Source organism: Schistocerca americana, chromosome X (genome assembly GCF_021461395.2).
Source record: "Schistocerca americana isolate TAMUIC-IGC-003095 chromosome X, iqSchAmer2.1, whole genome shotgun sequence".
In the NCBI taxonomy this organism is placed as follows: Eukaryota; Metazoa; Arthropoda; class Insecta; order Orthoptera; family Acrididae; genus Schistocerca; species Schistocerca americana.
The window spans coordinates 630,446,435-630,473,619 of NC_060130.1; the positions used below are offsets into that span (position 1 = coordinate 630,446,435).

The 27,185-nt window shown below is 41.9% G+C and overlaps 1 protein-coding gene across 1 annotated transcript in view; it reads right to left on the reverse strand.

Moving 5' to 3' along the window:
* Positions 1-27,185, reverse strand: part of LOC124556213 — a 152,881-nt gene that overhangs the window by 108,443 nt on the left and 17,253 nt on the right. The window contains exon 2 of the mRNA XM_047130201.1: positions 12,989-13,136. Within this exon, the coding sequence (XP_046986157.1) occupies positions 12,989-13,136 (148 nt within the window). The remainder of the gene's footprint in view (positions 1-12,988; positions 13,137-27,185) is intronic.

Sequence of the window (27,185 nt, forward strand, 5' to 3'; positions counted from 1 at the left end):
CACTGATGAAGAATAATCTGACTGAGACACTTGAACCATATTATTTCCTTGACAGGTAGTATCTGGTAGAGGACTGTCATTGACAGGATCTTCATACCTGTTGACACCGTCATTTGTCATCGCAGATACATCGTTGTGTGAATAAATGAAAACATAGTAGTACAGAAACACGTTTACAATTATCAATCAAAATGTTAGTAAGGAGTCGGTAAGAAAGCATCAGGCAATGTCCTATTCCAGCATTTGAGAAGTACTTTGTCAGTTTGCATGAAGGGGGACTCGGTGTGGGAAATGACACTTTTCCACTTCAAACAAACTTACTGAAGCAACTGTCACGGGAAGAAAAAATTTTTAATTAGTGCTTAGTAAGAGCGCGACGAGTCAGTAAAATGGTTTTTGAATACTGGCGTCAGGATTTCGTATCTTTGGAAGGGCAACTGTTCTGAAGGATGAGACAACAGAAGTGCTCGTAGAGGCTTAATGTGCCTGCGCAACTAGCTGCGAATGAGAGCTGCGACAGATTATGATCCAGGCAGATGTGTTGATGAAGAGGATTTGAGTACAGGCGAAATTAACGCAGGACAGGGGAGGCAGGAGGTGACAAATCATCTTTAATCAATTACTCGAACTATAATGGGTTATTTATCTATCTATTATTCCAGAGATACAGAATCAGCGAGGAAACATTGTGCTGGGCCATCACAGCTACAGTATCTGTGCTGTGGCGCCTAAAGTCAGGGCAAAATTTGTAATACCATTGTTAGTTTATATTTAACGAGGTAGCAACGTTGTATTTTCAAGAACAATATAGAGATAAACAGTGTCAGTACTAGAGATGAAATAAATAAAGTTGCCGCACTTTTAATTGGCCAATTCCTAGAGTGCAGGGCGCAGAGGAAAAATAACATTGCTGCTGCGGAATGAGAGGACGCGAGAGGGCATTTGTTTTCTCTTTCCTCTCCTAGCGCTGACTACTTATGGTCGTGTGCACCTCGTACCGATGAGTTGCTATAGTAAACATTAAACGCATAAGCAACTAGGATTCGTGAATACACACTGAACCGCACTTATTTGAAATAAGCAATATGGTATTACAATGGGACTCTTGAAATACCTCACGATGCATAGTGCAACAACCGTTAAAGCACTGACGTTGATAGTAATGATGTAGAGAAAGCAGTCGACCCGAAGTGTTCCGACTGGTTCCTGAATGTGAGCGTAGTTGACTGACTAAAAGAGTGGCTCTTCTAATGTACAATAATTTGTATGAAGTATAACTTAACAAATCTGAGCAGGATGGATGAACATTCCTCAAAAAAGAATTCGCTTTGTTGAACCCAATTAATTTTGGTTATACACGTTCTCATTTCCTTTGCCACGTTCCAACGATTTCTTCTGTTTTTTAATTTCATATCTGTGTGCGTTTTAATATTCTGAAGTTTTTTCTCAGAACTTCCGCAAAGGATATATTCAATCCAATTTCATTCAGTTCTACAAGCAATCTTCTATAACTATTCTGCCATACTTCCATTTTCATCTAATTATTGTTATATGTGTCCCACAGCTCTTCATAATTACGATAAACATCCAAAGATTTCAACATGTCATTGGCTCAACACATTAACAGACTTCTTTCTTGCTTCTCCATCATGGCGACAAAGAAAGATAAACACTACAAAACTTGCGAACAAACCAAAAAATCTGAACGTCACATCTGACAACAAGAGAGCAACCAGCGACAGACCTGTCCGACGAGTCAAGAACAGCGCTGTGTAGCGGCGACTAGCTCACATAACAACTAACGCGGCCACTAGAATTGGACACGCTCAAAACCAGTTGCCGCTAGTTTTTTATAGCTGCTAGTCGAGTCACTAGCAGCGAGTAATTAGTCAAATGAAGCGATTACTCGCTGCTATTCAAGTAGCAATGACAAAAACCGCCCCGTGTTACACGGCCATAAGAGCTTCATGTGACGAAGTACTCGCTGATTCCAAGTGGACTAGCAGCTATTAAAAACTAGAGAAGACTGGATGTGGGTTCTCCCGCCGTATCCATCAGCACCTTAATCAACACCACCTCCTCCCACTTACCCAGTGTGGCTTCTGACCCTCCTTCTCTGCTGAAGACCAACTCCTTAACCTTGTTCACCTTCTCTCCCTGCAGCTCAACTCCCATCGCTCCGCCATTTTTGTTTCCCTCCACCTCCAAAATGCCTACACCCGTGTATGGCATGCCGGTCTCCCCTTTAAGCTCCAAACCTACGCTCTGCCTATTAATTTTGTCCATCTGGTCGCTTCTTCCTCTCACGCTGTCCTTCCTATGTCACCCTCCACACCAACTCCCGTATCTTTTATCCCACTGCTGGCGTCCCCCAGGGCTCTGTCCTCTCCCCTCTCCTTTATCTCTTGTATACAGCTGATTTGCCCAAGCCACCCCCATCTGTCCACCTTCTCCAGTATGCCGATGACACTGCCTTCCTGGCTCTCTATCCTTCCCTTCAACAATCCTAATGCACGCTCCTAACCCGCCTTAACCAGTTCACCACTTGGTGTAACCAATGATGCCTCCATCTGAACCCCTCCAAAAACCAGGCAATCATCATAGGCCACACCACGCGCTCCTTCCGTCTCACCCTTTATGTCATTCCATCCATCTCACCCCCACCCTGAGATACCTTGGCCTCAACCTCGACCGTCACCTCACCTGGACCCCTCACCTCCAGACCATCCTGCAGAAAGCCCATTCCCACCTCCGCCTCCTGAAATTCCTGTCTGGCCAGACATGGGAATTGCATCCTCCACACTTACAAATCCCTCATCCGTCCTATCCTCTGTTATGCCAGCGATGCCTGGATCTCCGCACACACCCGCTTTTACAAGGCCCTCCAAATCCTCAAATGCCATGCACTCCACCTTGCCTTCCGTATCCACCTCCCTTCCCCCACATAGCTCCTGTATGACCTCATTCCCTTCCCTCACCTCCTCCTGTTCCTCCAACATCTCCACATCCTTTACATTGTCCGCAGGCTTGATCCCCCGCCCCCACCCCCTGGTTTCCTCCTTCCTCTCCACCCCCACCCGTTACTGCACCTCTATCGCTCCATCCCTCCCGCTCTCCACCTCCACACCCTCCATCTCCTTCATCAGAGCAATTTCCAGCGCCTCCCCATCCCAGATGATGAACTTCGCCGTGACATTTACCCTTCCTTCCAACTATAACCTGGCCTTGTTTCCCCCCTCCCCAGGACCCCTTTCTTCCTCTCTAATGGGGGAAAAAAAAAGAAATCGCAACGCCAGAAGGAGTTGCGCGACATAAACGAAAGCTGGATGGCTGAAAGATGATGTCTATTCTACGGTATTAGAATTGCTTTAAATACACACAGTAACGGTCGCGAGCGTTAATTATCTTTGGACCAATAAGATTCAAGTTCCTCCTCACCTTCTTCATCCTTTTATCACTACAGCGTGGACTGCATAGTTCGAGGTCTGTTCACCATAGTGAGACGATAATCATGAAATGTCAGCAGCAGCAGGGATAAGCCATCATCCCCAGGCAGAATAAAAGGAGTAAGATGACTTGTAAGTACAACTAACCTAACACAGCACGATATTTAAACAAACAAACTCTTGCTACATACCAAATCTACGTCACGCCTACGTCAGTCATGTGTTTGAGGCGTCAAAGTGTGTGTTGTAAACGGCTGGGTTGCTCTATTCGCTGAATTACTATAATTTCATGATTTCATGAATGTTTATGTAAGCTCTACAAAGTGGGCCCTCAGCCAGTATTCCAAGACACATACGTAAATACGACTTGCTTGAACGTTTCAAAATTTACGCAGTGTATTATTTAATAACGAACACACACTAGCTAAATACCAAGTGTACATTCTATATGGGTTATAGTGTGTGTGATGTCACTGTCCGTGTGTCCATAGTAGGTTTATAAATAACAATGAAAAATTCACACGTCCGACGTCGCTAAATTCACCTCCGTCATTAGCATAAAGTGATGTTGCTAAGTCTACATTAGTAGTGTGTGACATCTCTATAAGACTCGTAAGTAAGTTCGGAAAATTCGAGTGCGTACACTTACAACATATCGCTAATTATACAGTATAAACAATGACGACCACCAGTATTTAAAAAATGAAGTTATAGTATGTTAAAGCAATAAATTCACTATAAGCTTGTCCTAGTAGGCTTGTAACTAACAACGGAAACTCTGAAATACACATACATCCCCACCACACAAATGAGACTGGGCAATGACCACAAAGCAAGAGACAGACTAATTCTACGTACCACGTATTTGATTCTTTGTAGTCACAGGTACTCTGCCAAGCGTACCATTGTGTGGTAAACGTGAGGCAGTGCCCAGCTGTAGAGAGCTGCAGCATTTGCGTGCCGTCGAGAACAGTACGTGAGACGTCAACGTTAGGGAGAACCATCGTAAGCACCCCAGAGATGGGAAATCACCGATCAGTCTCACTATAGCTAACGGTCGAATTGTTCCCTCTTTGTCCCTGCCCACTAAACGACATAAATGCATTCCTAAAATGCTCACAGACGGTGGCTAAGAGCCGCCGATAGGAAGAAGCAGTGATAATGGTAGCAGGCGGCCGCGGTGGCCGAGTGGTTCTAGGCCCTTCAGTCAGGAACCGCGCGACTGCAACGGTCGCAGGTTCGAATCCTGCCTCGGGCATGGATGTGTGTGATGTCCTTAGATTAGTTAGGTTTAAGTAGTTCTATGTTCTATGACCTCAGCTGTTAAGTCCCATAGTGCTCAGAGCCATTTGATAATGGTAGCTTGCTGAATGTTGTCAGAGAAACCAGAGAACACAATATGCAGGTGATCCAAAACAATTTCATTGTACGTCTCTTTCAATCCAGAGAATAATTCCAAAATGCAACTTTATTGTCATTATGCGTACTAGCAAAGCCTCCTATACATTTAAGTGCTAGTACTTTGACTCCCTTTTTGTAGCGCTTTGTTTTTTATTCATCTCTTATGCCCTACGCACGTGGGGCAGATGAAACAATGTCAAACCCTTCCGTTACAGAAGGAAAAGGTGTCTTCCGACCCGATTTTGAGTGCGCTTACATTTTACATCACAAAGTCTCTTGCCAGCGAGACAGTCAGATCTCTCCTTTGTTAGTACATGTATGCAGCTGTTCCTTGCATTCACAGATTTACTGTCAAGGAGACAATTACTGCAACTACATTGTTTGATATAATAAACGTTGCCTTCATTATGAAGCACCTCATAACACTCCACGTTAATATCGATACTGCATGACAGTTTTAAGGAACAGAGACATTGTTGGATAGGAATAAACCACAGTCATTGATGGGCAATATGAAACACAGTACATACGTAATAGATATTGAATGGTATATTCATAACGAAAACTGGTCGAAATTTCATCACAAACGAAAGCAGTATCAAGAGACATAAACAACGTTAATGTTTGACACAGTTCAGTCTCCCAACATACATGTTGGTATCGGACTCTCAGTAAGGAATATGCCCTCTTCAGGCACTAATGCACATTTTGCACGTTTTATTCATGCTGGCTAACAAACTGTTGAGGAGTATTCCTGCACGCTTCAGGGACAGGGTTTTCGATGAAAGCCAAGAACATTCCAGGTATGTTCTATAGTGAAAGTATACAGGCCATTACATAGTTTAGTATCCTCACTTTCCAATGTTTCCGTCACGTCAGTGGTCCTGTCTGGGCTGGCGTCGGGACCCACCGCACCCGTAAACAGACGGACATGATCCACAATAATCTCCCTGCAATAACACTGCATTGTAACAGTACATCGAGGAATGATGTGCAGCGGTGTTTGTCCATTATGCATAATGCTTGTCCACACCATGAAGCCTAGGCCATACCGATGATGTGCATAAGCATTCAGTGCAGTGTAAAGTGTTCCCGAAGGAGCATTCATCTGAGAACATCACTCTGGAACGCTTGCTAACCCCAAATCCAACGTACTCCCTACACCAACGGAACCTTTCTCGGTGATGGCGTGATTGAAGTGAGATGCATTTAAGAGGCTTCCGAGCATATAACCAGCCTGATTTAATCGCCGCGAAACGTTTCTGGCAGAGACACGTGTACCGGTAGAGGTTACAAGGTCTGCAGCGATCTGCATAGGAGTGAAATGTCTGTTGCTTTTCGCCATTACGGCTACTTATCGACCTTTCTGCGAAGTGTTGGCCCGTCTACGAACACCGCCATACGTAATTGCAGCATTTCCACCTTCAGTTGTCTTTTAAATCAAGAGATGACACTTTTGGACACAGCCGTCCAACTACTCGTCCATCAGCGTAATGATGTCATGCAGACATGTCGTAGTACGACAGGGAATGTCGCACTAATCGGTTCCACAACAACCTTCGTCAAACGCCGCACTTCATGAACAGTCGACTGCACACGGAGCTGCGTGCTCACGCTTCGCAGCAGTTAACACGTCCCAGCCTCTACATTTCCTTTTACTATCATTGGTCGGTTGTTCCGTAGCAGTTGTCGACTGTTCCGTACCAGCTGGCAGTTGTTCCTTAGCATGTGTCATTTGTTCCTCAATAGTTATTAATCAGTGTAGATATAAATCGATTTTTTTAAAAGTCAGTCCAGACGGGTAAACTTATCTATCTTTTAGTGGTCAGTAATGTAGCATACTGGCTGGCATTGCAACACATACCGTTACGTGTATCAGCCAAGCAATTTGTATCTGTAGGTAAACTGTCATGATTCGTAACCATGCTCGTATTCACATTCCTCGTGCTCTCCCAAAGCCGCAATAAAATCATCAGTTTTGACATCATATACAATGCGGATAAGTACCACGAAGATAAGAAATGAGACATTAGGGCTCATTCGGACTGGTTGTGGTTTAGGGTACCCTCCAGCATACACAAATGGTTCAAATGGCTCTGAGCACTATGGGACTTAACATCTATGGTCATCAGTCCCCTAGAACTTAGAACTACTTAAACCTAACTAACCTAAGGACATCACACAACACCCCAGCATACACAGTACGGTGGCTTGCAGAGTATCTATGTAGATGTTGAAGTAGATGTAGACACGTTCACCATGGCGTGTACCACCAGTGTCTGACGCTAGATGTTCCCACTGGGTGGTGTGTATCACCGGTAGATCACACATCCACCAGCAGTACTCTAACGTATGATGTACTACCCGTCAGCCAGGTGCAACGAACAGCTGCGAATACAATTCTTTGAGACCCATCAGTGAGAGAGCGTTTTTGAACAAATGAGATATGACATAATTTGTGCGTTTAATTTCCTGTAAATTTCTTTTATGTGATCTCTCGTTGTTATAAAAGAGTGGACTTACTCCACTTTCCAAATAAAAAATTAAGGTATTAAAATACTAGCCGAGGGCGTTTGACTGACGCGAACACATTTTGACTTCTCGAAACAAAGTGTCTCTTCCCATTGTCTCTCTGGCAGTATTTATACAGTGTGTTACAAAAAGGTGCGGCCAAACTTTCAAGAAACATTCCTCACACACAAATAAAGAAAAGATGTTTTGTGGACATGTGTCCGGAAACGCTTAATTTCCATGTTAGAGCTCATTTTAGTTTCGTCAGTATGTACTGTACTTCCTCGATTCACCGCCAGTTGGCCCAATTGAAGGAAGGTAATGTTGACTTCGGTGCTTGTGTTGACATGCGACTCACTGCTCTACAGTACTAGCATGAAGCACATTAGTACGTATCATCATCAGGTTAGTGTTCATCACGAACGTGGTTTTGCAGTCAGTGCAATGATTACAAATGCGGAGTTGGCAGATGCCCATTTGATGTATGGATTAGCACGGGGCAATAGCCGTGGCGCGGTTCGTTTGTATCGAGACAGATTTCCAGAACTAAGGTGTCCCGACAGGAATACGTTCGAAGCAATTGATCGGCGTCTTAGGGAGCACGAAGCATTCCAGCCTATGACTCGCGACTGGGGAAGACCTAGAACGACGAGGACACCTGCAATGGGCGAGGCAATTATTCGTGCAGTTGACGATAACCCTAATGTCAGAGTCAGAGAAGTTGCTGTACAAGGTAACGTTGACCACGTCACTGTATGGAGAGTGCTACGGGAGAACCAGTGCAGCGTGTGCAGGCACTATCAGCAGCTGATTGGCCTCCACGGGTACACTTCTACGAATGGTTCATCCAACAACGTGTCAATCCTCATTTCAGTGCAAATGTTCTCTTTACGGATGAGGCTTCACTCCAACGTGATCAAATTGTAAATTTTCACAATCAACATGTGTGGGCTGACGAGAATCCGCACGCAGTTGTGCAATCACGTCATCAGCACAGATTTTCTGTGAACGTTTGGGCAGGCATTGTTGGTGATGTCTTGATTAGGCCCCATGTTCTTACACCTACGCTCAATGGAGCACGTTATCATGATTTCATACGGGATACCCTACCTGTGCTGCTAGAACATGTGCCTATACAAGTACGACACAACATATGGTTCATGCACGATGGAGCTCCTGCACATTTCAGTCGAAGTGTTCGTACGCTTCTCAACAACAGATTCGGTGACCGATGGATTGGTAGAGGCGGACCAATTCCATGGCCTCCACGCTCTCCTGACCTCAACCCTCTTGACTTTCATTTATGGGGGCCTTTGAAAGCTCTTGTCTACGTAACCCCGGTACCAAATGTAGAGACTCTTCGTGCTCGTATTGTGGACGGCTGTGATACAATACGCCATTCTCCAGGGCTGCATCGGCGCATCAGGGATTCCATGCGACGAAGGGTGGGTGCATGTATCCTCGCTAACGGAGGACATTTTGGACATTTCCTGTAACAAAGTGTTTGAAGACACGCTGGTACGTTCTGTTGCTGTGTGTTTCTATTCCATGATTAATGTGATTTAAAGAGAAGTAATAAAATGAGCTCTAACATGGAAAGTAAGCGTTTCCGGACACATGTCCACATAACATATTTTCATTCTTTATGTGTGAGGAATGTTTCCTGAAAGTTTGGCGCACCTTTTTGTAACACCCTGTATAGGGGTGCAGCGGACCGCCGAACGGAATACCTGTATCAACAGCTCTAGGCACAGGTAACAGTACTAAATGACACATATTAATTAAACGCTCTACTGTTTAACAATTTAATTCATTTTAATTTTTATATTAATAGAGTTAAGTTTGCTTTAGTTACTGAAAAGGTTTTTGCTTGACTGTATTTAAACTTTGCTGCTTAGAATTTTTAAAACGAAAGCGGCAGTAGAACATGACTTCTGAACTGTCTCTTTAAGATTCCCTGTTGTCACTGTTATTTACAATAGAGTTTTGAAACTTGGCACAGCTGTATTTTTGCGTGAGTGTAATCGGGTGCTGTAATTAGAACTATCTATTCCAAATACAAATGATACTTAATCAACCATGAATAAGAACATTTTTTCCAAATTTGGTTTTTAGTAAATAACTTGCAACATACTAGCTGTAGCTTATTGGTGTCACGTATTTAATGTTTTTAGATGAAACTGTTGCTACATACTAAATTTCAGTTTTCTGAGTGTAATATATACAGCGGCTTAAATTTTTCGACAAAAACGCCAATTTTAATCAAAATATTTCTCAGGTCAAGTTGAGACTTATAACTTCTAACTGTGACTTACATTTGCACACTATGACAACTTTTTAGCACTCTAATTTTATTGCTCAGTGCCACTGACTTTTTTCTTAAGAGTGTATATTTTTTCTAACATATTCATTTGATCATTATGAAACTTTACACTGTTAACACTAATATACTCAAGTATACATTGACAAAGTTGGGAAAAGTTATTTGAATTTTTAATTTCACTATTAAATTATGATACAATCCTTCGTACGTTAAGCACTGGCGCGTTATGATGACGTTGCGCTGGTAGTAAAGAACTGAGGTAAGACCCGGCGCACTCGCTGCCGTGTGTTCCTCTTACAATGATACAGCGCTTGTTTCACGTCAGGCCCTTACGCGATTTTCGAGTGTTTAGCATGACTCCTGTTGTGTAAGTTGTATAGTTGTATACATTTATCTTTTACCGAGCTGGATATGCACCTTACTAATGACGCATTGTTTTGCACCAAAATAAACATAAATTAGAAATTTGGGCGAATGTAAAAAGGACCACTTCTCAGGCGTAAAAGTACTATTTTTTAGAGGATTATCACATTATTCAAAATGTAAGAAGTAACTCAACAATTGATAATGCAATAAATAATATAAAATAGTAAAGTCAGTTGTAACTCAGAATTCAGAATTGTAATGTTATGATCCAGTTATAAGGAAAATATAAAGGTATACGTGGTAGTGACCACAGGGATCTAGCTAGCGTTGTGGAAACTGATTTAACGAATGAACTGCGCATTTTGTCGAATAAATTGAAGCGAAAGAGGTTAGTGTCAAGCTATTTCAAAAAATGGTTCAAATAGCTCTAAGCACTATGAGACTTAACATCTCAGGTCATCAGTTCCCTAGACTTAGAACCACTTAAACCTAACTAACCTAAGGACATCACACACATCCACGCCCGAGGCAGGATTTGAACCTGCGACCGTAGCAGCAGCGCGGTTCCGGACTGAAGCGCCTAGAACCGCTCGGCCACAGTGATCGGCAACTACCAATCCAGTCTGTGAAAACTGTACATCAGCACAACTTTCCATTTCCACAATGTTTGCGGTATGAGTTTTCAGTGTTTCACCCTATATATTATACACTGAATAGCCAAAGAATCTAGTACATCTGCCTAATATTGTGTAGGTCCTCCGCAAGCACGCAGAAGTGCCGCAACATGACGTGACATGGACTCGACTAATGTCTGAAGTAATGCTGGAGGAAACTGACACCATGAATCCTGCAGGGCTGTCCAAAAATCCGTAACAGCACGAGGGGGTGGCGATCTCTTCTGAACAGCACGTTGCAAGGCATCCCAGAAATTCTCAGTAATATTCATGTCTGGGGAGTTTGGTGCCCAGCGGAATCGTTTAAACTCAGATGAGTGTTCCTGGAGCCACTCTGCAGCAGTTCTGAACGTGTGGCGTGTCGCATTGTCCTGCTGTAATTGCCCAAGTCCGTTGGAATGCACAATGGACATGAATGGATGCAGGTGAACAGACCGGATGCTTACCTACGTTTCACTCGTCAGCGTCGTATCTAGACTTATCAGGGGTCGCATATCACTCCAACTGCACACGCCCCACACCAATACAGAGCATTCACCAGCTTGAACAGTCCCCTGCTGACGCAGGTTCCATGGCTTCATGAGGTTACCTCCATAACCTTGCAGGTCCATCCGCTTGATAGAATTTGAAACGACACTCTTCCGACCAGGCAACATGTTTCCATTCATCAACAGTCCAATGTCGGTGTTGACGGACCCAGGCGAGGTTTCCTGTCGCGCGATGTTCAAGGGTACACGACTGGGCCTTCGACTCCGAAAGCCCATCTCGATTATGTGTCGTTGAATGGCTCGCTCGCTGACACTTGTTGATGGCCCAGCATTGAAATCTGCCGCAATTTTCGGAAGGGTTGCACTTCTGTCACGTTTAACGATTCTCTTCAGTCGTCGTTGGTCCCATTCTTGCAGGATATTTTCCCAGCCGCAGTGATGTCGGAGATTTGATGTTTTACCGGATTCCTGATATTTACGGTACACGCGTCAAATGGTCTTACGTGAAGGTGTCGCATTGTCCTGCTGGAATTGCCCAAGTCAGTCAGAATGCACAATAGACGTGACTGGATACAGGTGATCAGTCAGGATGCTTACGTACGTGTCACCTGTCAGAGTCGTATCTACACGTAGCAAGCGTCTCATATCACTCCAACTGCATACGCCCCACACCATTACAGAGCCTGCATCAGCTTGAACAGTCCCCTGCTGACATGCAGGGTTCGTGAGGTTGTCTCCATACCCGTACACGTCCCTCCGCTCGATACAATTTGAAACGAGACTCGCCCGATCAGGCAATATGTTTCAGTTTTCAACAGTCCAATGTGGGTGTTGACGAGCCCAGACGAGGCGTAAAGCCTTGTGTCGTGCAGTCATCAAGAGTACACGAGTGGGCCCTCGGTTCCGAAAGCCCGTATCGATGTTGGTTCTTTGAATGGTTCACACGCTGACACTTGTTGATGGCGCAGCATTGAAATCTACAACAATTTGCGGAAGGGCTGCACTTCAGCGACGTTGAACGATTCTGTTCAGTCGTCTTTGGTCCCGTTCTTTCAGGATCTTTTTCCGGCACCAACGATTTGATGTTTTACCGGATTCCTGATATTCATGGTACACTCGTGAAATGGTCGTACGGGAAAACCGCCACTTCATCTTTACCTCGGAGATGCTGCGTCCCATCGCACGTGCGCCGACTACAACACCACGTTCGAACTCAGTTAAATCTTGATAACCTGGTAATGCAGCAGCAATAACCGATCTAACAACTGCGCCAGACGCTTGTTGTCTTATATAGGCGTTGCCGACCGCAGCTCCGTATTCTGCCTGTATAGATATCTCCGTATTTGAATACGCATGCCTACACCAGTTTGCCGGCCCGAGTGGCCGAGCGGTTCTAGGCGCTGCAGTCTGGAACCGCGTGATCGCTACGGTCGCAGGTTCGAATCCTGCCTCGGGCATGGATGTGTATGATGTCCTTAGGTAAGTTAGGTTTAAGTAGTTCTAAGTTCTTGGGGACTGATGACCACAGCAGTTAAGTCCCCATAGTGCTCAGAGCCATTTGAGCCAAACCTCAGACACAAGTTCATGAGTATAAGGGCACTAGTCTTATTTCACTAGTAATTTAGTCAGGAAGTACTTAATACAATCTTACCGTTGGAGATGACCAATCCGTTTCTTACCTCCGCTCCGTTCTAGGAGACATTGAGGATAAAACTCGTACAGCAGGCGGAAAAGCGCAATAGAAAGTTTTCTTATATGCCGATATTGAGTAGTACGTACGGGCAAACCTTCTCGAGTTCATCTTTGTTGGCAATGAAGCCGAGGTCACTCTGGTCTGTTATTATCGCCAACGAGGACGAACACTGTGCCAGCCGCTCCTGGGCGCAATCGCCCTCGGGTGTCGTCTTCTGCGCGCTAATGCACGTTGCTGCAACACAGGCAAATACTGCAGCTTAAAACACGGATAAGAGGCACAATATTACAGTCAATAATATTCGTATAAAATGCTACAACATTACTGAATGTGGCACTGCAGCATACGAAATTTCATAATTATATGTAACACTGAAATGTATTTGGTTCACTAGTAGCAGGAATAGTCTTTAATCCTGAATACTGTAACCCGTATTAAAAAGATGCTACATAAGTAAAGAAAGCTTTATCGCTGATTTACGTGGATTAAAAGGCTTTTTGGAAAAGGAAACCTAGACGAAGCCAATATGAGTGCGAATGGAGCACTGAGTGAAGCGAAAATTTTGCCGACAGGTCCGACGAAGAATGCTAAGAAGTTTTAGTGTTGACAAAGAATGCTAAGACGTTTTGGTCTTAGATGGATCAATATAAGTCTTAGTCATCGCTTAAATCACCCAGTGCTGCTGCAGTTAACTAAATGAGAAATCACATATACAAGGCCACTTCATTGTGGAAAATCGTAATTTGGGGCTTCCAATCAATCATCAAACGAACGCCGAAATTGCAGATTTTGATAAATATTAAGATAAGTGACCCAGAAATACAAAATCAACAAAAATTGTTTAACTGAAGATAGGTATCTGGATGTGAAGAGATGCGTGTAAGCTTATGTACAGATGTAAAAATGTTTAAATACATAATATGGCTACTGGAATGCTGGATGACCTATAGAGGGTCAACGTTTAGCACAAGGACTGGCAGCTGACCGTCTACTTAAAAAAGAGAAAAATATCGCAAAGGAGGTCAGTCTCTGTTCGATTACAATATTGACGAAAAAAACACGGCAGACATTAAAAACCGTAAAATATCTAGGAGTATAAACATGGAGTGACCGAAAATAAGATGACCACACAAAACTAGGTGTACAAATAGCGCATACCAGACTGAGATTCATGGGAAGGATTGTAAAGTAATGTAATTCAACCCCGGACGAAGTCGCTTACAAGATATTCGTTCGAGCGATTCTCGATTCTCATCAATATGACGCCCTTACAGGGAGTATTAATGGTAACAGATGAGATATGGAGATTCAGATCAGAGCGCTATGATTTGTCACGGATTCATGTAGTAAGCGCGTGAGCTTCACGGAGACACTCCGCCAACGCCATTGGCAGATGATCCATGAGAGGCCTTGCCCGTCATGGAGAGGTTTGCTGTTGCAATATTCCAAAAGCGTACATTCCAAGAATAATCAACAAGATATAATTTCCTCTCATACACTAATAGTGATACAAAAACGGTTGTAAATCAGAAAAATTCAGGGCAAAAGGAGGCTGTCAATCTTTTCACGTGCTGTTCAGGATTGCGACACGGATGAGGAGAAACGATAGCGGACCTAGAAGTACCCTCTGTCATGAAAAGTAGGATGGCATGCGGAGTAGTACATAAACCGATTTTTTATTTTATTTTATTGTTTTTTTTTGTTTATTTAGTTACAACATGCTCATTACAGTGTTTGTAATACCACGTTTATGTATTGTGTGTGCGTTATATGGTGATGAGAGAAGAGAGAGGTGAAACCCAATGCCGGCACAGAGCCTACTACTCGCGAATAGCATTAAGGGGGCTGCCAAGCTTAAGGTCCACATCCGGTGGAAGGATCACCATCCACAGTGTTACATGCCCTCACTTCATGAGACACTGCGCAGAGGTTTGGTGTTTCAACCAGGACTCCAGCGCAAAATCAGATGGTCAGAAAATTTACGCCACAACCTCTCTTCTCTTTTCCGGCCATATACCGGCAATAAATTTTTTTTTCATTCACCAGGTTTGATGAAACTGGACCATACATACAAAGAACAGATACAGTAGAGTGCACTGCAGTAGCTAACTGAAAGAAACACGCAAGGAGACGACTTGAAGCGACATTCTTATTCAGACACAATAATTACTTGGAGGTCACGTGCTGCCGTACTGGCCAAAAGGTTGGTAAGCTGTTCCTAAGGTAGGGCGTCCCATTCCTCCATCAACGCGGTTGACAACTGCCAGTCGGCCATTGGTGCATGTGGACGTGCTGGAATGCATCTCCCCACCGCGACCCACACGTGCTCAATGGGATTAAGTCGGGAGAACTGTCAGGACAGTCCATTCGCCGAATATGATCTCGTTCCAAGAGGTCATCCACCTGCGCTTTTCGATGCGATCGGGCATTGTTATTCACAAAAATTATGAATAACACGATTATTCGTGTTAAGTGTTACGTATTCAGAGATTTGGAGGTCAGTATACCCATACAACATTATCTCTGCCCACATAATAACACGTGGATCGATCATGTTCGACAATGTTCCTGGCTACATTACGTGTTCCCACCTCTCGTCATCTGGGAGTACTTCCTGAATCACTACTCAGACTGAAACTGCTCTCATCAGAGAAGAGCACGCGACCAAGACTCTGTGTTCTTGGCACCATCGTAAATGATGCCGCCGATTTGCGTGTGTCAACGGAACCCAACGTACTGGTCGCCGGGCAAAGGGACCACTCCCATGCAGTCGCTGTGTCGCTGTGGAGCGTGAGATTGCGTGCCTTGCAGCCCTGACATGGGTCCTCTCTTGGCTGTTACACAATTTAGCGGTCAGCTGCTGCTGTACGGGTATGTAATTGACGGTGGTCAACCACAACTTCTCCTTCAGGCATCAATGCCTGTGGTCTGGAATGCTCCCCAAGCATGTCTTCAGCTGCCCAGTTTTGTGAGGCCAGACCCATCTGCAGCTACAATAGTGCTGATCTAATGCCATGTGACCTCCAACTTTTTGTGAAGGCTGGGAGACCTCTGGCAACATGTTCCCGTTCATTCATTCATTTCCATCGAGTATACGTAAATTATGCATCATATCGATATGATGATTCCTATCCTGCTAGAGTCCATCTATGCGCCACTTCGCTGATTGACAAAAAGAATTACATCTGCAAGGAGTAAGGACGTAGTTCTTAAGCCATCTTCAGGATGACAGAAATTTATTAAAATATAAATTGCTGGATGTTCAATCGAATTATCGATTGCGTATTGCCGTATAGTTGATATCTTCTTTTGCAACTACTGTCGACAAGGATTACTTCAGTCACTAAAATGATGTGCCGAGAAATGGATGCAGAGGCGAATGTGGAATTACAGTTAGTTGTCTGACTGCAGCCTCTTGCTCCAGAGTGTGACTAATTCTGGCAACAGGCAAATCAGTACCGATACTAAAATCCCGTGTAACCTGGAAATCAAGAAGGCTCCCGGACTATTCATCGCAGATACGTTTACGCCCTAGGTGTCGCGGCTTAGGGTATTTCATTGTGCGGTCATTTCCTTATAGCTATAGCTCATTTCGGATTTTTCATGAGTGCGAGGACGGTACGTGCTCCAATAAAACTAAAGTATTATAGTGGCCTTTACAGGTTTACATGGCGCAAGTTTTACCTGTACAGGTCGGATTAAATTAACCACCACCATGTTTGCCTCCACATAGTTCTTCACAACTATGTAACTACAATGCTCTTCAAATGTAAATGTAAATCGCACTACCATTCAATGCAACGCCGTGGTACAGGAATCAATTTTGAAATACACTCATCTACATATAATATGGAGAACGTCAAGAGCTACTAGACAGAGACTTCAGAAAGCAAGTTACATATGTCATCCCTCGGTAAAACCAGTCTGCAACAAGAACGGCACGTTGTCGAAAAAAACTGTAGGTTCCAGTTGTCCTGCAGACAAAGTTCCGCGGCTGCGATTCACAATAGGTGCATCACAATATGCGAGTGAAATGGCTTGGTAGTAGAAAACCTACTCCAAATTTGAAGTGTTCGGGGCAGTACGATTCTAGTTGTCAAGATGTCTAAACTACTCACAGAATCACCTTTAATATTGTAGCGGCATATGGACCAAATGCGATTTCGCGTCCAGTCATAGTGAAATGGTGCTTATGAACTGACGGAGGCCGCGCAGACGAAGCCGGGAAGTCCAGATCTTCCACCATGCTATTTCCATCGTTCGGCAAACTTAAAGAAGACCTAGGAGTGGGTGGAGGGGGAGACTTTACAACGATGATAACGCTTACACAGCATTTATCGAATGGCTCCATGACCAAGTAGCCGAATTCTGTCGTCGAGGAATTGAACACTTGGTAGAAGGTTCCGGCCATTGCCGGACTTAGTGTGTGTGTTGAAAAATAGTGTCATCTATCTATGTCACTTTTAAGTGTAGTGCAGCTTGACGAAACAGTGTATAACTTACTTTCTGGAGTCACCTCATACTATATACTCTATCCATCGTTCTCGAAAAATTCAAATTACTGGAATGGGATTCGTGATCAATATTTTGTATGAGATTTCTTTAAGCTGTCAGTGCTCAGTGTGAACATGGCTAGTAGGGAGAACTCTGAATGCAATTTTGATATCAAATTGATCAATTCATAGCCCCTCTACCACCACCCCCAACCCCGGATGATGGTCAAATGCTTCAAATGGCTCTGAGCACTATAACATCTGAGGTCATCAGTCCCCTAGACTTAGAACTACTTAAACCTAACTAACCTACGGACATCACACAGCCATGCCCGAAGCAGGATTCGAACCTGCGACAGTTGCATCAGGGCGGTTCCAGAGTGAAGCGCCTAGAAGCGCTCGGCCACAGCGGCCGGCCCGTATGGTGTCATGTGTTTTCCTCAGCCGGCTCGTGGGTCCCCGTCCCATCCACTTTCCCGTTCCCCATCCACCCTATTTGCGGACATTTCGAATTTTTGCGGGAATTTCGAATTTTGGTGGGAATTTCTTTGTCCCAGGGCTGTGCCAACGTCTCACCACCACTCCATCACACAGAAAATGGCGGGAAATCCAAATCAGGGTGAGAATTTTTTTTATTATCACATGACCAAAACTGGTGGAAGAGGTTTAGTCTGTGCCGAACTGTCGTTGTGGAAGCATCGCGATGTGTCCGATCAATGATATGATTGTGAAGGATAGAGCAGCTTTCAATAGCTGTATGATATGCATGCATTTGAAGGACGACTGTAGCCACGTTCCATATAAGGGCGGTTTCATCTGAGATCATACAGATCAGGTGTGAATGTGTCACATCACTATTTCAACGTTTGCTGAAAAAAATATATTTTGATTTTCTAATGATTTATTATAACGCTATAGACCCCTCTAAATAAGATTACTTGTAAAAATGTCGTAACGAAAAAAAATGAAAAATTGTAATAAGGAAACCAAAAGCTATAGATATCTGAATTTATTTTCAATATATACTTTGTTCCCAATATTGTGAGACATGATTAATACATACAAAGTCTGGAATTTTTTTCAATTTTTCTTTTCTTGGAAACGTAAACCATGAAAGTTTGTGGCTTTTTGCGAATTTCAAAATTATGTTTTTAAAACATGAATTGTCACAGGATGTTAACTGTCTTGAGAAATGATAAAGTGAAAGGGCTGCTAACTGTCAGCTATGATATTAATGCATCAAATTCTTAAACAGTAAAATATTTCTACATAAAGATGAAAGAATCTGAAACTTTTTGTTTATTTAGAAATTATTTTCTCCAAAACTTCTCATCCAAAATGTTCTAAAAAATCCATGGTACGTTATTGGTCATTGTACTTAGGAAACGTACAATCAGAGTGGACAGTACTTTACTGTACAAAATTTATGGGTAGACTACCTCTACTCTCAAGGTCAAAAAATCATGGACACTTAAATATTTTAATTGATCGCTGATTTAAAGTAAATGTCATGCAAAACCGGTATTTCTAAACCAAAATAATTACTTTACAACATTGTAAGTGAGTGGGAAAACAATTCACAATTTTTTCGAAAGCATTTTATAACAAAAATGAGCTATAGAATATTTATACACATTTTTTTTTAATATATTATTCATAAATTATTATTGTAGTCTGTCACAATTTTACTTCTTCATGACTTTCCATGAATTAAAATTGCCTACAATGTAAAAATCAACCCAGCACTGTTAAAGAGTGATTTTTGTTTCATTATCTTCTCATTGACTTTTATAGCCGTGTTGAATTTGCACATGGACAAGGATGATCCAACAAGAACAGTACTTGGTAAATGATAACTGCACACCGATCTTTTGATGATGGGCATTTGAAAGCATTAGCAGAACCATGAGATGATAAAGGAGGCGGTTATATCTTGCAGCTCATGAGAGACACTTATTATCTGGCTCACCGACCACTCATTGTCATACACACAAAAAATGATGTGGCTCACTACGTAGTCTTCTAATGTATACTGTGGTCTCTGCATTTCACACACAGTAACAGGCTGCATTTAGTGGAGAACTGTTCTTGCAATGTACCGTATGCGCCACTCCAGGATGCAGCCCAGTAGTGACTTGATTGAATTCTTACCACAGGCTTCATAAGAGACCACTCTTCTCTCTTTTTTAAATGGAAATCCCTTAATGTACTTTCATTTAGAATTAAGAGCTTCATGTTTGTTACTAATGTTGATATTATGTGTACAAATCCAGTAGCATCTGTTATAGCATCAACAGGTTCATGCTGGAGATTAAATCTTGCTGCTAGATGTTTACAGAGACCCCCTACCCCATCACATGCACTTTTTCCATGACCTGTTGCTGAACATAGCCATTTTTTGTGTTATTTCTTTTACTACAGTGTTGACGATGCTCATACAGCTGAAAGCAGTTTTTAAAATGAGGTGCTGCACTACCAGTCACAGACTTATGTTTAAAAACTGCATGGTCTATAGATACTATGTCATCAATTATCATGCTGACAGCATAGCAAGCAAGTGCACTGTCATGAATGAGATCATTACTGACAATAGCAAAACAGTGTGATGTTCCAAGAAAGTGAGCAACACATGTGAATATTGATACCTATGAAGTGTGCCAGTGGTAATTTTGAATTTCGTTCTGCAAAGCTACAGACCAGTTCTCAGCAAACTCGAAATGAAGAACTAATGTGTCAGTATTCTGTGATTTGGCTGATTTTACTTCTGCTGTGGCCTGTCTCTGAATCCTCCGGATATGATGGTGAGCTATCCCTTTCATGCCCCAATGCCTAACCTCTGTAACAAACTTCTTTGTCTCTTCTGTCTTCTTCACCAACTGTCCTCCCTCCCACAATGCATAGGTCAAGTCATTGTCAGTATCCTGATGGTGTATTGCTCCAGCAGTCATCACTTCAGCATCAGGGCACATTGCACACTCCTGCAACTGATATTTATCTTACAGCTCTTGACATATACACAAAAGCATCAGGTTCATGTTTGTGTACTTCTTTCATGTGCCACTGCTTATGGCGAAACAAACAAGTTTCAAATTAGGGCAGTAAATAAATGTGCATACTTCCTTCACTGGCTGACATTTTACCCATTTTGGTCGTAAGGAGTAGAATTTTGTGTTGACTAATTTTTAATTGAGGTTCTTCTTTTTTATTAGAAGATATGATTCTCTTATTGATCTCGTAATATATCTTTTTACCTTTTTAACTTTTTCACCATTTTCACTAACAGATATAACATCAGCCTGGTTGGGAATTTGCCTGCTGCAATCTTTGTCATCATTTAGGTAATATTCAAGAGCAACAGTAAGCGTATCATCTTGCAACGGATGACCACAGTAAGTATCTGGGCAAGCCCAAATACCTTTTTCATTTTCTTTTTTACGAGCTTTTGAAACCAAACAATGAGAGGAAGTGGGTATATATTTCTGTATCAGCTGCTTAGAGTAGCTACTTGGTATCAGTGTCAGTAACCTACCTAATCAGTATAGTTGGCTAATGGAAGAGCAGTATTTAGGTTTTGAAACCACACATCACATTTCGTGCACATATCATTATCTTCAGGTTCTGCAATAAGTGTATATACATTATACACTTCACAAAGTTTTGAAGATGTTGCTTGTGTAAAACTTTTTCAATTTCATCCACTTCTCTTTTCACACATTGTTTCCTTCTTGCACTTCTTACCTTTCCTGCACGTTTAAGGTAGGATATAACAGGGGCTACTTCACAAATGCTAACTTTCAACGCATCAACAACTTCACACCCATGAATATAAAGATCTGCAAAGTCTTCTTCAGTTTCACATTCGGGTGATGGTGATCTTCAGGTGAGTTGTCACAAAATTTCTTCTTGTAGTGACTGTAGCAATTCATGCAAATGGATGTGATGTCACTACCGTTACTTGAGGACCAAGACATTTCTGCAGTATCTCTGACAGATTTCAAACAACAGTGAAGTGTTTTTCACTTTTCTTAACCACCCCCTTCTTGTGTCTTTTTGCATAGTCCACACACCTCATTCTTTCCCAACTGTATTTCCTCACTGACATTGTATCTGACAAAAAATTCAAACAAAACACAAAACTCGATACAAAATGGTATATGTGCAAATTCTCACTCATTTGTTTTAAACAGAAGAGCGCTGGGAAGAATGATGCCAATATGCATATTTTACACTAGAAATTCAGAAAAGATTGTGTTCTGTGACTTCCCAAATTAGAAAAAAGTTTTTAACTGGAACAATTAACTTAAATTTCGTATTTTATTCTTAATTTTGTGAGTTAAAGGAAGTCCATAAGTGTGCGCGTGTCAAATTTCAGCTTTAACGCAAAACATCTGCCAGGTCTCCAGTACTTTTGGTTTATTATATTTTTTCTGTTCTCTACAGTCTTAAGAGTTATTTACAAAATATACATTTTTCAAAGGGCCGTACAATTTACAAGAATTAAGATAAAACGAAAATACTTTATTTATTAACTCTTACGATATAGAGGTCTAATATGTGTCTAATTTTATTCCTGTAAGATACTTGTTTTATGGCTTTAGCTGTTAGCTAAGTTGCTTACTGCAGTTCTTCTAGGGAGAGCATTCGGGCGTTTTAATTTTTCTTCTTACCTCCTCCATGACGCTATTGTTAAAGCGTTCCACATCTTCCTGTGTGTATATCGGCAACTCTTTTGCTCTAATACTCTTCTGCTCTAACACTATCTAGGTTCAACTACTTTTCAAGGTCATCCAACCCCCGACTTCGCACATCCTAAATACATGAACATAGGTCGTTGTATATAGGAAATGTGTTAGGATTTTTGGTAGGTTAGGAAATAAGACAGGTAAATATTCTCGTACAAGATCTTCTTTTAATTTTTGCATATACATTTACCCACAGAAAGTAACTCTTTCCTGATTTGTGTTAGCTGTTGTTTTAATAATGTCCAGTATAATTTTTAATTTGAAACTTAAATCCACATTTGTATCATCTACTTCTTCCTCCTGCCAGTAATTTGACAAATACAGAGAAGATATATTTTCTAATTCTAATATGTATCTCATTTTATTCCTGAAAAATACTTGTTTTATGGTTTCAGCTATTAGCTCAGTTGCTTACTGCAGTTCTTCTAGGGAGAGCATTCGGGGGTTTTAATTTTTCCTCTTACCTCCTCCATGATGCTATTGTTAAAGCGTGTGTATATCAGCAACTCTTCTGCTCCACATTCTCGTTGGATTTCTGTACACAACTTTAAGTTTACAACTTTTGCGGACGAGTGTCCATTAAGAGTAGTTATTCCTTCCGTATTATACTCGACTAGTGGGTGTTCTGTTGCTAGGTAGACAACATCCAGCTCAGCATAATCAGATAGAATATAACCATCCTTTTTAAGCTGATGGAAATGGGAATAGAGCTTAATAAACACATTTTTTTGTGTATCCCTTAATATTCTCGATACCATTTATTTCAGCCAGTACTCGAACACTTGACCAGTTTCCACTGCTGTTTACTGTAAATGACAATATTTTATATTCTCCCTTCGTAGCCAGATTTCAACACAGAGTGTGTTTAAATCCATACGTAAACTTAGCCTGGACATCCGCAATAGCTTCTTTCTTTTCGAATTGCAGCTTATATTTTTCCTTTATCGCAGTTGTCTTCTCCAATATTTCGGTTTCCTTTCCTTTACTTCGTTATCCTCCATTTCCAGATTCCTTTTTCGTACACTTAATACATAAACTGCACTTAAAGAAGTAATTTCCTTAGTGAGAAATGGTTAAAGTCTGTACATTTTCTTAATACTTGCGGTATAACATTCTTTGTAGGAATCAGTCCCAATTCGGCTGAATCTGTATGGGATGGTATTGTGGAGAGCAATATTCTAGACTGAGAAAAATAAGATTCTCTTGCTTTAACGTAACACTTGTGTGTAATACTTATATTCTCTTTGTTGGATTCAGAGTTAAGAATCTCCACGCAGTTTACACGTAGATAATTGAAACTGTATGCAGTCATAGCGTAACTTATATGCTTTTCTCGGTCTTGAGAGTTCGACAGCCTTACTTGCACACCAGGTGTTCTTATTACCCTAGCAGACAAATTGCAGAACGTAGTTAAACACCACACACCAATTGTTCCGTAAATTATTACTTATCTGAGCCACTTGTACCTAGGTGGCACAGAGAAAAGTGAGCACATTGGAAATACTGCTTGTTGGTGTCTAATACACTTAAACAGCCTTGCACTGCGTCGTACGCACGATCCATTCTTTAGCTGCGTGCTGCAGCCTCTGGCCTTATAATGCCATGCTCCTTAGGCAAAGGAGACGTAGAAGTTTCTCGTAGTCGCGAGTCCGAACACTATAAAATTTGTGGGATGGTTACCGATATCTTTGTTTACTCCTAGACTTGTGATTTGACACATACACTAAATTTGTTGCATATATTTGCTCTATAACTGGAGCTCGTCCACGTTAAATAGTCTATTCAAGCTGTCTTATCGTTGTCCACAATCACATTGCTGCTTTCCTGGCGCTCTCTTTCCGCACAGAAGTCGTGAGTTGATATTAGGTAGTCACACATTTCGATTTTATTAAAAATTTCGACAAAAGTCTTGCGTTATGTCAAAATCCAAAGGTAATAATCGCTTACAAGTACCTGCGTCAATATTCCAGGCAACTCTACCATTAGAAAATCCAGTTCAACGTCGGAGAAAAGGTACCTTCGCCTAAACACCATGTCTTGCAGTGATGAACTTGGAGAATTTATTACGTATATTTCCTTCGTTAACATTACAGATCGTCCCTTCTCTAACTACTCCTGACAGTCCACTTGATCACAGATTGTAACTACCACAATGTTATTCGAAAATAGTTCTGTGATAGGAGTAAGCACACTTAAATTCTTCTTGCTAAGGAGCGTACCATTTTCAGTATAATTTACATTGCCAGTGTTAGGAACAAGTTTGTCCAGGTTCTCCAGTAGTAACTGTAAACCAAAGCGATGGTCTGTTGGTCTCGTCCTCCTTCCTAACAATCGTAGCTGAGCCGTGTTAAGCACGCTGGAGGAATCCATGTTGACACTTTCAATTACCACAGAAGACTGATCGGTTGCGGCTTTCAAGCCTCCTTTTATACTCTAAAGTTCCAGGATGGCGGCCCTTCCGGGAACGTGATCTTCAGGTCATACATTCAAAATTTTATTGTAAACAATTTCGTGTGCAAGATGTTCGAGGGAAGTAGGGCGACTGCCCTTGAGAATACGCGGTTTTGGGCGGGATAGTGGAGGGCAATATCCCCACAGCGGAGTATGGGTGGCTCTACCATAACTTGGGTTCGGAGGTGGTGGTACAGTTCAGTATTCATTAGCGGAGTATAGCAGTGTACTCGGTCATGGTTTCCGTGGGATGGTTCAGAGCATCAACTGGACGGACTTGTGTACCCTAGTATCCGAGCGCGATAGCGAGATTGTGCGGCGCAGGATAAGATGGCACTGGCGAATGGTAGTCGCCCTTCAACCCACGGACATCTTGCATACAAAACAGTGCAATTCGGCTAGGAGTTTACCATTGGATTGTAAGTACAATCAGATTTTAATGTATGATCAGAAGATCACGTAACCGGAAGTGCCACTATCGTGGATAAAAGGAGGCTCGAAAGTATGGTAGTTGAAAGTGTCAACATGGATTCCTTCAAAGTGCTTCACATGGCTCAGCTATTAGGGAAGAGGATGAGGCCAACGAACGAACGCTTTTGTATATCGTTACTACTGGACAACCTGGACAGTCTTGTTCCTGACAGTGGCAACGTAAATTATACCGAAAATGGTACGCTCCTTAGCAAGAAGAATTTGAGTGCGCTTACTCCTATTACAGAACTATTTTCCGATAACATTGTGGTAGTTACAGTCTGTGATCAAGTGGACTGCCAGGAGCAGTTAGAGAGGGGATGATCCGTAATGTTAAAGAAGGAAATGTGTGGCACATTTAACTATTACCTACGTAATAAATTCTCCAAGTTCATCACTGCAAGACATGTTGTCAAGGCGAAGGTACCTTTTCTTCGACTTAAACTGGATTTTCTAATAGAAGACTTGCTTGGTATATTGCACCAGGTACTTGTAAACGATTATTATCTTTGGATTTTGACATAACGCAAGACTTTTGCCGGAATTTTTAATAAAATCGAGATGTGTGACTACCTTATAACAACTCACGACTTCTGTGTGGAAAGAGAGCGCCAGGGAAGCAGCAATTTGATTGTGAATAACGATAAGTCAGCTGAAATAGACTCTTTAGCGTGGACGAGCTTCAGTTATAGAGCAAATATATGTAACAAATTTAGTATTTGTGTCAAATCGTAAGACTAGGAGTAAACAAAGTTATCGGTAACCATCCCACAAATTTTATAGTGTTGGGACACGCGACTACGAGAAACCTTTATGTCTCTTTTGCCTAAGGAGCATGGAATTACCAGGATAGAGGCTACAGTATGCAGCTAAAAAATGGATCGTGATTTCAACGCAGTGCAAGGCTGTTTATGTGTATTAGACACCAAAAGGCAGTATTTCCAATGTGCTCACTTTGCTCCGTGCCATCTAGCTACATGTGGCGTCAGGTAAGTAATAATTTACAGAACAATTGGTGTGTGGTGTTTAACGACGTACTGCAATTTGTCTGCTAGGGTAATAAGAACACCTGGTGTGCAAGTAAGGCTGTCGATCTCTCAAGACCGAGAGAACCTTATAAGTTACGCTATGCCTGCATACAGTTTTAATCATCTACCTGTAAACCACGTGGAGATTCTTAACTCTGACTCCAACAAAGGTAATATAAATATTACACACAAGTGTTACGTTAAAGCAGGAGAATCTTACATTTCTCAGCCTAGAACATTGTTCTCCACAATACTATCCGATTCGGATCTCGACGAATTGGGACTGATTCACGCAAAGAACGTTATTATGCAAGTCTTAAGAAAAAGAAGAAATGTGTCAAACAGACTTTAACCTTTCCCCATTAAAAAAGTTACTTCTCTAAGTGCAGTTAAAGTATTAAGCGTACTTTTAAAGAAAACTGGAAATGGAGGATAACGAAGTAAAGAAAACGAAACTAGAGTGTATGGAGAAGACAACTACCATAAAGGAAGAATATAAGCTGCAATTGGAATAGAATAAAGCTATTGCGGATATGCAGGTCAAGTTTACGTATGGATTTAAACACACTCTATGGAGAAATCTGGCTACGAAGGGAGAATATAAAATAATGTCATTTACAGTAAACAGCAGTGGAAACTGGTCACGTGTTCGAGCATTGGCCGAGATCAGTGGGATCGAGAATGTTAACTATATTAAGGGATACACGAAAAAAATGTGTTTATTAAGCTCTATTCCCATTTCGATCGGCCTAAAAAGGATGGTTATATACTATCTAATTATGCTGAGCTGATGTTGTCTACCTAGCAACAGAACACCCATTAACCGAGTTTAAAACTGATGGAATAACTATTCTTAATGGACACTCGCCTGCAAAAGTTGTAAACTTAAAGTTCTGTACAGAAATTCAGTAAGAATGCGGAGAAGAAGAGTTGCCGACATACATACAGGAAGATGTGGAACGACTTAACAATATCTTCATGGAGGGGATAAGAGGAAAATAGAAGTAGTGCGGGAAGAAACTGAGCTAATAGTTAAAGCCATAAAACAAGTACAGGGTGATTCAAAAAGAATACCACAACTTTAGGAATTTAAAACTC